The sequence below is a fragment of the Eschrichtius robustus genome, chromosome 1, assembly GCF_028021215.1.
Source record: "Eschrichtius robustus isolate mEscRob2 chromosome 1, mEscRob2.pri, whole genome shotgun sequence".
NCBI classification, from domain to species: domain Eukaryota; kingdom Metazoa; phylum Chordata; class Mammalia; order Artiodactyla; family Eschrichtiidae; genus Eschrichtius; species Eschrichtius robustus.
Genome location: NC_090824.1, coordinates 26,319,691 through 26,332,522, shown reverse-complemented (window position 1 = coordinate 26,332,522; position 12,832 = coordinate 26,319,691). Strand labels below are relative to the sequence as shown.

General features: G+C 50.1%; 1 protein-coding gene across 1 annotated transcript in view; it reads left to right on the top strand.

The window, feature by feature from the left end:
- Positions 1-12,832, top strand: part of ESRRB (estrogen related receptor beta) — a 105,676-nt gene that overhangs the window by 63,880 nt on the left and 28,964 nt on the right. Inside the window, exon 3 of the mRNA XM_068560340.1 lies at positions 9,413-9,529. Coding sequence (XP_068416441.1) covers positions 9,413-9,529 — 117 coding nt within the window. The remainder of the gene's footprint in view (positions 1-9,412; positions 9,530-12,832) is intronic.

Here is a 12,832-nt window from a genome sequence, read left to right as displayed (position 1 = left end):
CCTGGAGAGAAGGGAGATGAAATATAACAGAGTGGGTTTTAAGAGGTGTGATGGGTGTCTGCTGCTTCAGGAAGGACCAGGATGGGGAAGGCCCAAGGGAGGGGATTACATTTGACAACTGGAAGGTCATTGTTGAATTGTAGGTTTCTCTGGGTGGGCACTCTTGCTTTCAATTTATTTGCCTTGATCAACGGGTGCTTCAGGGGGCAGACACTGTACTTGAGATACAGAAATGAAAGACCTAACAATCTCTATCCCCAGTAAGCGCACAGTTCAGAAGGGAGGACAGCATGTAAAATCCTGATTATGAAACGTTAAGCTCGTTGCTTTCAGTGTGTGTATGTGTGTGGCAGGCGGGGTGATGGATGAGGCCTATGGGGGCAAACAGGCAGGGCATGTAAACCTACCTGGGACAGAAGGGAAGAGGGTGTCACTGAAAAGGCCACATGGCGCGCTGAGGCTCCAAGGATGTGGAAGAGTTTGCCAGGAGGGGTTTCAGCTTGAGGGAGGTATGAGAGGGCCCAGAGGCTCCATGTGGTTTTCTGGAGCCTACAAACTGGGGGCCTAGGTGGAGGGAGATTACAGTGGACTGGTCAGAGGTGGCCACATCATAAAGGGCCAGATGTGCATTTCCCTGGAGGTTAGATTTCATCTTTACACAGTGAGCAAATTAATTTTAAATTAATTTTTAACTTTTATCAAAATAATATATGCACATAGTTTAAAAAGACCCAAAGTATAACTCTTATAATGAAAAATAAGAGTCCCTGACCCTACCCATTCTCTCCCTTTCCCTCCGTGATCTAGAGTTAGCCATTTAAGAAAATCTTTCTTCTAGCCCTTTGTCTTCTTAATTACTACTATGATTTTACAGCTATACTTAACTGACAGCAATTTTACATTATTTCTTGACTTCCTGTTATGGAAGATGAAGAGTTAGTTCCCATTATACAAACCATCCCAATACACATACATTTCCCATCTTCCCATTGTCTGAATATGGTTATATCACAATTTTTGGTTAAATCTCTTTGTCTATTGCCAGTTCCTCCTGGATGTCCCCTTGACTTTTCTCCTGGTAGAATCCTCTGTCCTAGTCCTCTTTTTGGTCCTTCCCTTTTGGGGTGGGGCGTGGGGGAGAAGCTCATGCTAGAAGGGCACAGGAGAGGTAAAACTGTTGACATCTTGGATGTGTGGAAATGTCTTCACTCAATCCTTCAACCCATACATTAGATGCTAGTTGAAAATAATTTCTCCCCAGAATTTGGACACCATTGCTGCTTTGTCTTCTAGCTTCTAGTGCTGCTGTCAAGAAGTTTGATTCATTCACTTAGAAAATGTATATTGAGGCCTCACTCTTTCCCAGACATCGTTCTAGGTGTTGGAAAACAGCAGTGAACAAAGCAGATAATAAACAAGCTAAATAAACAAAAGTCAGGTGATGAGTGCTAAGAAGAAAAAAAGAGTGGTGAGTCTGTGCACTAGTTTTGTGTATCTGTGTGTGCACAGAGAGGGTTTTTTCCCTTATAGTTTGAGATATGGTGGCCAATCTTATTCTTGATCCTTTGTATTTGACTTGTTTTTAACACTCTTGCTGAAAGTTTTTAGGATCTTTTTTTTGTCTTCCATGATAAAAAATCTATGTTGTGTGTGTAGGTCTTTATATTATTATTATTATTTTTTAGTACCTTCAGATACTTTTTTAAAAAATTTATTTATTTTATTTATTTTTGGCTGCATTGGGTCTTCATTGCTGCGCGTGAGCTTTCTCTAGTTGCGGCGAGCGGGGGCTACTCTTTATTGCAGTGTGCGGGCTTCTCATTGTGGTGGCTTCTCTTGTTGCAGAGCACAGGCCCTAGACCGCGCAGGCTTCAGTAGTTGCGGTGCATGGGCTTAGTTGCTCCGCAGCATGTGGGATCTTCCAGGACCAGGGCTCGAACTGTGTCCCCTGCATTGGCAGGCAGATTCTTAACCACTGAGCCACCAGGGAAGGCCCTATATTATTATTATTATTATATTTTTGTTTTGAGGTAATTGTAGATTCCCATGCAGTTATAAGAAATATTACAGAGAGATTCCATGTACATAGATCCCATACATTTCACCCAGCTTCCTTCAGTGGTAACATCTTACATAACAGTGTAGCATACATAACTATATTATGTAGCTATATGACATAACACATACGGGCTATATAACATAACTATATATAGCAAGATACCACAACCAGGAAATTGGCATTGATATCCATCAGCCTTACTCAGATTTTACTAGTTGTACACTCTCATCTGTGTGTGTGTGTGTGTGTGTGTGTGTGTGTTAAGTTCTATGCAGTTTTATCACTGCAAATTCCTGTGAGCACCACCACAGTCAAGATATAGAACAGCTCCATTACACAGGGTTCCTGGTGCTACCCTTTTACAGCCACACCACCTCCCTCTCTCTTCCCTCCCTGACCCTGGCAGCCACTGATTTGTTCTCTACCGCTATAATACTGTCCAGGTCTTTTTTCATTCATTCTTCTGGACTCTCAGCAGGCCTTTTGATCTGGAAACTCATATTCTTCTGGTCTTAGACATCTTCGTCCCTCCCCTTCTTCTCGCCTTCCCTTTCTCCCTTGGTGATAACTTCCTCTCCACTGTTTTCTCTTTCAAAAACTCCTAAGGGTTGGATATTGAGTTTCCAGGACCAATCTTCTAATTCTTACCTCTTTTCTGGCTTATTGTCCATCTCTTTGATTTTTTGTTCTATTTTAGAGTAGCTGCTTAGGTGATTCTTTGGAATTTTTTCGTATTTTTAATTTCTATGAGCTCCATTTTATACTTTCTTTTTATTGCATGCTGTTCTTGTTTCATGAATGCAGTATTTTTATCTTCTCAAGTCAACAGTATACTGAGTATTGCTTGTGGAAGTTTATTTCTCCTTCTTGCCTTGTCCTGGTTTCTTCCCACATAATTTTCCCCCTGTTTATTTTGGTTAGTTTTTATATTGAAGCTTTTCATAGATGTAGTGATAATCCTTGGCTGTCTTAAATGCAAACAGGGATAAAAAGCATAGAAGGAGATTTCCTTTGGCTTATTTTTTATCTGCTGGTCTTTTTTTTTTTTTAACATCTTTATTGGAGTATAATTGCTTTACAATGGTGTGTTAGTTTCTGCTTTATAACAAAGTGAATCAGCTATACATATACATACATCCCCATATCTCCTCCCTCTTGCATCTCCCTCCCATCCTCCCTATCCCAGCCCTCTAGGTGGTCACAAAGCACCGAGCTGATCTCCCTGTGCTATGTGGCTGCTTCCCATGAGCTATCTATTTTACATTTGGTAGTGTATATATGTCCATGCCACTCTCTCACTTCGTCCCAGCTTACCCTTCCCCCTCTCCCCTGTCCTCAAGTCCATTCTCTACATCTGTGTCTTTATTCCTGTCCTGCCCCTATATCTGCTGGTCTTTTCTCTGATGCCATTTGTTTTTCCAGAGAAGATTGCTATAAATTCCCATCTTCAGGTTAGGGGAGTGGGGAGTGGAGGGTGGGAGTGAGGGTGTGGAGGAGATGTCTGCCTGCTAGAATTTTGGGAGTGGGCTTGGGGAGTGGGGCTGGGCGGTCTCACTCTTTGGTATGCAGTATTCGGAAACTTCAGCTAGCCTTCTGCCCTCAGCTAAGCCTGGCATCCCTGAGTCCTGATTCACTTGCTTATACTCTCCAGAGATTAAGTTGGCGTCTCTTGCGCAGGCTGTGGGGAGATCCTTGGTGGCCACCTGGAGTGGCAACTAAGTACTCCTTAAATACAGACTTCCAGCAAATTCCCATTTTTAATCCCATGCCTCACTCCATCTTCTACTGTGTCTTCAACACCTGAGGCTTTTTGAGGTTCTGCGATACAAGGGCTTATTTCTTATCTGGAATCCCCTCTGGTTACTTTGGTTTCGACTTTCTTCATTCTTCTGTGACTGTTCTCACTCCCTTACTGCCCTTTAGTGGGCTCCTGGGAAGGCATGCAGACATAAGTGGTTGATGAACCAGAGGTCCATCGAGGCATTTTGCACAGGAGTTATTAATGTCTCTCCAGGGGCGGTGTGGAGGGTAGACTGATTGGAAAGGGCAATGGTGACAAGAGGAAGCAAGTGCATTAGAGGAGAGGCAAGAGATGACAGGCGTGGGAACTAGCTGTGGCAGGAGGGAAAGGAGGCGGGAAATATCAGGCAAGTGGGATGAAAAGGACCTTAGAAGTAAAGGAGAGGGATGAATCTACGATGCCACCTCAGTTTCTTTTTTTTTAATAATTTATTTATTTTTGGCTGCGCTGGGTCTTTCGTTGCTGCACGCAGGCTTTCTATAGTTGTGGCGAGCGGGGGCTACTCTTCGTTGTGGTGCGTGGGCTTCTCATTGAGGTGGCTTCTCTTGTTGCAGAGCATGGGCTCTAGGCGCGTGGGCTTCAGTAGTTGTGGCATGTGGGCTCAGTAGTTGTGGCTCACGGGCTCTAGAGTGCAGGCTCAGTGGCGCATGGGCTTAGTTGCTCCCCGGCATGTGGGATCTTCCCGGACCAGGGCTTGAACCCGTATCCCCTGCATTGGCAGGTGGATTCTTAACCACTGGGCCACCAGGGAAGTCCCCGCCACCTCAGTTTCTGACCCAGGTGGCAGGTGGCTTAGTGATGGCTTTGCTGAGACAAGGAACACAGTAAGAGAAAGTCTGGGTGAGGATGGGTTCAAGTGGAGGAAGTATGAAGAACCCAAGGGAATTCCAGGTGGAAGTATCCAGCAGGCAGATGGATATAAGGGTTTGAAGCACAGATAGTGCCTCTTGCTGCCCGTCCTTGCCAATTAGTAAGCTGAAGCCAGTGGCATGAATGAGATCATCAGCTGGCGGGTAAGGAGGAGGGAAGGGTGGAGAGCTGAGGACAGTGGACCGTGTGGAGGTGAAAGGGATAGTCTCTGTCCTCCAGGAGTGAGATAAATAAGGGAGTGGAACCAAGTGACGCCCAGCCCAGCCCTATCACTCCAGAGCTAAAAATGGTGGCCATTCAGGCTCTGATGTTGGCCAGCAGCCTCTGAGCCCATAAATTCCTCAAGAGCTGTTTATCTAAGCTCTGCAGCCCCCGTCCCTGAGCCCCAGGGAGGGGACTGCCCACTTTCCTGCAGCTGTTTCAGGACAGCTGATGGGGATGCCCCTGGGCTTTCCTTCTCCTGGGGCACAGGATTGAAGAGAGTTGATGGTGGGCATTTCCCCTCTGCCTTGAAGTCACACTGAAATCCAGATCATTCCTGACTCCCTCCCTCCCACAGGCAGCATCAGCTCTGAGGTCTGTCTATGGGAGGCCTGGTTGTAATGTTCTTAAATGGCAGAATGGGTGGCTGGCCTCAGGTCTGACACCTAGAAAGGACTTACCCTGGGGTCTTCTGGCTATATGTACCCTGGCAGCCCTGATGGATGTAAAAATAAGCATGTTCACTTTGACCCAGTGCATGCACTTCACTAAGCCCTTTATGTGCTGAATCCGCAGGACTGTATAGTTGGGAACATATTGTGCCCATTTTACAGATGAGGAAGCTGGGGCCCAGAGAAGTTGGGTGATTTACCTGAGGTAGAGTCTGCATATGTCTATACTGGGCACACTCCCAGGTTAGAACTCTGAATTTATGCTAGATGTTGGCTGTGTCCTTGTCCTGTGAGAGCCCATCCCCAACCCTGCCACCCCTCAGCCCCTGGTGAGTGAGTGTGTGTGTGTGTGTGTGTGTGTGTGTACACGCCCCTCCCTGCTCCTGTGCTCTCCTAGACTGCCCTCCAGAGACCACAGGAATTCTGATGAATTAATCTCATCACTTTATCAAGGAGGCACTTACAGAAATTACAAGGCAAGACCACCAGCCTGGCTTTGCTGGCAGCCAGCCGCTGGGGCCATAAAACAAATTGAAAGGAACAAAAATAAATAAATAAAATTAGATCTCTCTCCCTCTCTCTCACACACACACACACAGCCACACCCAACAGAGTCAAGAACATCCCTAGGTTCTTGTTAATGCTCAGTCTCTTGTCCTGGGAGAGCAGCAGTGCCAAATCAACAGTTACTTATGGACCCCTTGCTGGAGTGACAACCTAGGATCTGTCCTTCAAGGGATTGACAGGCTGGCTAGGGGCTGAGACCAGTAAATGTGAAGAGTTAGCCACCTGCCAGTGGCATCCCAAGGCGGCCCGAGTCCCCATGCCCCAGGCCCTGTAAACTCACCGCCCAGGGGAGCAGAGCAGAGCCAGACCCCCTGGTTTCAAGTCCTTGCTCTGCCTCGTCCTGGACTCAGCTCACCTTTCTCATCTGTAAGATGGAGAGGAAAATGTTTACCTCCAGTGTTGTTGGGAAAATTAAAGATTCAACATAAGAAAAGTAGAACCGCAGCTGCTTTATAACAAGCCCTCGTCAGTGTTAGCTCTCAGTGTGTATTGAGCACCTACTGTGTGCCAGGCACTGGGACTACGGAGAAAAGCTGGTCTGGGAGGAGGAGACACACAGTGGCGACTGGGTGATGGAGAGAAGGAGCACCTTCCCAAGGGGGACCAGGAGGTGTGGGCAGGCCAGGCGAGGAGGCGGAGGGAGCAGAGTGGCCTTGTCCTAAGCAGCAAAGGCCTGGGAACCTAGGAGGTCACTGAGTTCCAGGAACTGATAGTTATGCAGAGCAATGGGGAAGGTGAGGCTGGAGAGAGAGGAGGGGAGTGGGGTGGAGGCCGGGGCCAAATTCTACAGAACCTTCTAAGCCGGGATAGACCTGGATGAACTAGCTTATGTATGGGATTTCCTCCTTTCTGTTTCTTTCTCCCGCGCGCGCTCTCTCTCTCTCTCTCTCTTTACAATGTCGTGTTAGTTTCTGGTGTACAGCAAAGTGATTCAGTTATACATATATATCTATTCTTTTTGAGATTCTTTTCTATAATAGGTTATTACAGGGTATTGAATATAGTTCCCTGTGCTATACGTAGGTCCTCGTTGTTTATCTATTTTATATATAATAGTGTTTATTCGTACATTCCAAGCTCCTAATTTATCCCTCCCCTGTTTCTCCTTTTAATTTTACCATGCTTATGTGAATATTGAAATTATTTCCCAAGAAGTCACACAAGAGAGTGACCTAAGGAATGGTTAGGGTCAGGTAACAGAAGGGAGGGGCATGCGGAATCTTTATGCCTCCCCCTTCCTCTTACCTCCCATCCTCCAGCACAGAGGATGACTTCTGGCCCCCCTCCCCACAGAAAGATGGTGCCGGCTGGACTTGAGAGAGAGAGAGAGAGAGAGAGATCTGTAAGGTGCTCCAGCCAGATCGACCTCTGTGAGCCTCAGTTTTCTCACCTGTACAAAATGAGGATGGAATCCTCACTGGGACGTTGTGAGTACTCAGTGTAATTAGGCATCTTGTAATTGGGGCTCAATAATTTCTGTACTTCGAAACACTTTTGTCAGTGGTGGAACCTGGTTCATGCTTGTTCTCAGAAAATCCAAATGCTACCTGGGGAGGCTGAGGCACAGGGACACCTGAGGACAGCCCCTCTCCCCTTCCTCTAGACCACCTCAGTAGCTGGGTTAGCATACGGGCCTGTCTGAAGTCCCCAAGCTTCTTGTGGGGTGTAGGGGTGGCACAGGGGCCCTGTGTGGCCTTGGGTAACTCACTTCAGCTCCCTGACTCTCAGTTTCTTGGTCTGTAAAATGGGGCACTGGTGGGTCCCAGAGGGTTGTCGTGAGGATGGAGGGAGCTGAGACAGGTCACGCTCATAGCAGGTGCACAATGAAGGTGGCTGTTATTGCTGCTAAAGTGGATGGGTTATGTGGTGGGGGTGGGGGGGTGGTCTGGGCACAGGCAGGCCTGGAGCTGCCCTTTCTAGCATGGTGCAGGGCTGGGAGTGTCCTTTTGGAGGCTGCTCTGTGCCAGGCTGTGTCCTTGTTGGGTGAGCTGGGTCCGGAAGGGGAATCTGGGCAAGCAGCTTGCTGGGCATCACTTGTCCCTGCTCCCTGAGAAGGTGGCAGCTGGATGGGTGTTGGGATGAAAGGTTTGCACTAGTTCAGAGTCTGTTCTCTGAAAACCACAGACTCAAGCAGATTGCACTGACTGGGACGGGGGCCGAGGAGACATGATAAAATCCAAAACAGCACGGTGGTCCGGTGGTCCGCTGTCCTGCACTTGTATCTTTCTATTGCCTGTCTCTCCGCCCACCTCCAACAATTCCAGTCCCTTTCCCCCTCCCATTGCCTTTCCTTTGGCCTCCAGGCTTGTTATAGCTGCACAGTGCACATTTGTGACATGAGTGCAGACGCGTAAGAGCACTCAGGACAGATGCTGTGCCCCTACGTTAGAAGGGCAGCTGCAGCCTCTCCCGACCATGCTGTCAGCCCTCCCAGGAAGAGGCACTGAAAAGGGACAATGGCCTCCCCAGAGGATTCGAAGATCAGCTCATCCTGAATAAGACTCATATAGTTACATTGCACAGAACCACTCTGGAAACCTCAGGTTTCCCATCTGTAAAATGGGGATGGTATCAGTACCTACTTCATGGAATTGCTATGAGGATTCGGTAGATTTTTTATTCAGCAGGCTGGTCTTGCATGCCTTCTGTGCAGCAGGGGTTGATCTCAGTGCAATAGAGATGACGTGATGAACAGCACACCTCTTGCCTTCGTGGTGCTCACAGCCTACTAGGAGCATGGGGTCAGGTTCATGGAAGCCATTATTATCACCCAGTTAAGGGGTGACATGGAAAATTAATCACAATTTCCCTCTGCAGCAATGAACTGTGCTTATAAAATCACCAGCTCACGTCAAATCGTGCTTTACAATTTTTAAAGCAATCTTACATACATGATCTTGCTTAATCCTTCATTTAGCAGATATCACACTATTTTGCAGATGAGGAAACTGCAACTCAGTGAGAGGAAAGTGATTTTCTCAAGGTCAGCCAAGCTGGGTGACCTGGGCCTCTGCCGTGAGATGTGGGATGCAGGCGCTGGTCCCTGCGGGCTCAGAGCTGCCAAGAGGTTTTTCCCATGAGTTGGGGCCCAGGCTGGAGGGCATAGGGCCGGTGGGCCACACTGACATTTTGGTCAGCAGTGGGATAAAATTTCTCTGCTTGGGATAAAATGTCAGCTCAGTGAGTTTTGATGTCCCAGTTCAGTGGTGGCTTCAAAACTGTGGGTGACCATTCTTCAGAGCTGTGGCTGCCTGGCCGACCTGACCTCTGGCACTGGGATCTCTGTATTTAAGAGAGTAGGAAACACCCTGACATGTGTCTCGGAGCGCCTCCTACTTGGAGAACCACTGCCCTGTGGGAACCTCGGGGCTGGAGAGTAGTGATTTGGTCAGTGAATCCCCATCCAGCCTGTGGCTGGCAGATGGGGGCAGCACCTGGCAACCCTTCTGTGTCTGCTTACAGGGAACATTGAGTACAGCTGCCCGGCCACCAACGAGTGTGAGATCACGAAACGGAGGCGCAAGTCCTGCCAGGCCTGTCGCTTCATGAAATGCCTCAAAGTGGGGATGCTGAAGGAAGGTAAGAGGCCCCGCTTGGCCATGCAAGGCGGAACCGAAGCCTGGGTCCCCTGGGCAAGCTCTTCTCCCCACGGGAAGTCTCAGACCCCCGGAAAATGCCAGCAAGCTCAGGACTTTCTCCCTGAGCGGCGCAGGAGAACAGGTCTCCCCCTGTAGCCCGGGTGAAGGCCCTGCCCCCCGGGCTGCCTGTCTCACACACCCTGCAGGCAAGTGTGCAGCCTCCGGTCCCCGTGTGCAGCTAAAGCTCTCCGCGCTCTCGGGAGGCTGTTGGGCAGCAGGAGTTGGAAGTTCTCCATTAAAGATCCTTTGGGGAATCATGACCCCACTTGGGCCTTTGAACAGCTGGCTTGGCGCTCTGGGGAAGGCCCTCGTCGGGGTCAAGAACCCTCTCCACCCTGGGAAGGAAGGCTTGGGATGCTTTATTGCCTCTCGGTGGCCCATGGAGTGTGGGCATGCAGAGGGCAGAGACATTAAGGCCCAGAATGACACGTCACGTACCCTTCACCTGCCAAGGTCAACCTCTGTTTTCCAGCAGGTGCACAGGACATGGCTGTCACCTGGCCAGTGTTTTCCTCCTCCTGTTCCCTGCGCCCACCCCCGTCCTCTCTCTTCCCTTTCCTTTCTCTGCCTTTTGCCTCTCTTTCTCCTCTAGAGCCCTGCCATCCAACACGGCAGCGTGAGCCACGTCTTCTAAGTGTAAAATACACACCAGATTTTGAAGACTTACTAGGGTGATAAAAAGGAACGTAAAATATTGTAGTAATAATTTTTTAAATGATTACATGTTGAGATGATGATATTCTGGACATATTGGATTAAAAACATATTATGACATTGACATCACAGCTTCTTTTTACCTTCTTTAGTGTGGCTACTAGAGAATTTTAAGTGACCTGTGGCTCTCATTATTAGGACAGCACGGCCCTCGGTCTCCTGCGCCACCTTCCCTGTTGATCTGCTCAGGCTGATGAACCTCGTTTAGTGCCATTTTTAGAGATAGGTAGTGTGTGTGTGTGTGTTTCTCCCCTTCCCCTGCTTTCAAGGGGAGCCAGTGGCAATTTCTACAGATCAGCTTTTATGACTCTGGGCCCTGGGATCCTTCCAGAAATGAGAGGAGTCAGGAAAAGAGGTGTGTGCTGATGATCAGATTATCTGATCCAGAGGGGCTGGGAGAGAAGAGGAAGGGGCGGGACTGGAATGCAGACCCTCACTGGGAGGGGCTTCTGGAGCCCAGCCCAGCCTTTAAGAGCCCGAGGCCCTCCTCCCTTCCTGGCTTCCAGGAGCCCTCTGGGAAGAGGGCCCGAATCTAAGGTGCTTTGTTAGTAGGACGACTTGGTCGTTGTTGTGATGTGGAAATCGGGGACTCCCTCCGTTTTCCATTCCGGGCTCCCCCTTCACCTCAGCTCAGCCCAGTTCCTCCACCACCCGTGTCAACATGGCACATCGACCTTTAACCTGTGTTTCTAACTAGTTGTTTCATGCAACCCTTTTGAGATGGAGGAGCCACTCAGCCCTTATTCACATGCCAGCTGCTCCACCGGGGGATCAACTGAAGAAAGAGCTCTCTTTCTAGATTAGTAGCAGGCTGCACTGGACCTGCTGAAAGACTGTGTCTGTTCACTTTGATTCTCCCCAGTTTTGGTCTACCCCTGTGCAGGGTGTGACCCCAGCTAGTGGCTGAACCAGGTCCTCTGTCTTCTGTACCAGGTTCTTTCTGCTCCAGAGCACCCTGGGGTTCACAGATGAGGAAACTGAGGCACAGAGGCCCTCAGAAGCGTGCCTCACCTCAGCGCTGGTCTCCTGACTTCCCCCTCTGCATGCTGCTGGGAACCAACCCAAGGCTTTGTCAGCCTTGGAGAGACTCTGCTCTTAAGTTTGTAAGGATGTTCTGGGAAGCCAGGTGTGAGGGCCCTGACTCAGGCAGGGGCCAGCTGTCCAACAGCCTTTCCTGGTTGGAGCGTGTAGCCTTTCTTGGCTTACTTCACAGCGTCTGAGGAGCTTGGAACAGAAGAAGCTGATTGCTATCAATATACTCCTGAATTTGAAGGGAGACAAAATTGAGTCCTGCAGGGACTCACGCTGGTTTGACGGGAGCTGGTCCCGGAGCCTGGAGCCTGGAGCTTCTCCCTGCTCTGCTGTGTCTGCTCCCCATGGCCCAGGTCAGGGGTGGGGAGGCTTCCAATCCCAGGCCAACTCGCCCTCCCCCCAGGATTATGAGCAGGGAGGGAGAGATAAGGAGAAAGTGGGGACCGCCACTCGAAATCCCTGGACCACCTTGCAACCTTTGAACAGAGTCTCTTGAGGGACTACCCAGTGCTGGGAAGGGAGTAGGGGTGCTTCCCAGTGGCGCCCCAGAAAGGCAGAATGATGAGGGGATCCACAGAGGCAGAGAAGCAGGTGGCCAGGGGTGCAATCCATCGGCAACAGCAGGCCAGGCACCCCGCCAGCTACTTAAAAGGAGTGAGATGGATGCTGTGTGTCCCAGGATGATGGTATGAGCTGCTGGGGGAACGAGAGCCTCAGGTGGGGAGCACACGCATGGTGGGCATCTGAGGCTGGTGGCGGGAGCCGGGCAGGTGTGCTGAGCTGAACTTCCCAGGGGCCCAGCCCCAGGTCCCCCAGGAGCTCTGCCCCAGGAGAAGGGCAGTCACCAGAAGGCTCCCCTCCCCAGCTCTGCCCTGCCCCCGCTGCTGTCAGGATAAGATGACACAAAGGCTCTGAGTGCCTTCGTTTAGCTCTTCCCCGCAGTACAGAGCCTTGGCAAGATCCTGGGATCAGAAGCTCCACGGGGACCGGCCCCTTAAGAGCAGCGTGCCTCCTTGAGAAGCCTGTGTCCCTGCCAGGCAGCTGCCCTGGCTCCTGCTTTTGTTTAGGTGCCCGTCCCCCCCTCCCCCCATCATGTGCAGGCGCCCAGCCTCCCTCTGTCTCCCTCAGACTCGGACCTGACTCTGAAATGCAGACCCCAGCCTTCCCCAGGTGCCCGCCCCCCCATCTTCAAGGCTCCTCGACATCGGGGAGCCAGGGGCTGGGGTCCTGGGTCTTCTGGGGGAGGGGGATGGAGAAGGGGAGAATGGAAGGCCAACCTCCCCCTCCTCCCCATCTCACCTACACATCAGAACGCTGTTTCCCTCTTCCGTCCAGCCGCTCTGGATGCCTTGTTGGGTCTTTCCTTTCTTAAGTAAAATAACCTGGGAGATTGCCACGTGATTTGCGGGGTCCAGCAACTGCCAGGGAAAAGGTCAGAAATGGGGCTTTCTTTGGCTCAGCCTCTGCCTCGAGGCTGCTGTCAGTTCTGGAAGCATCG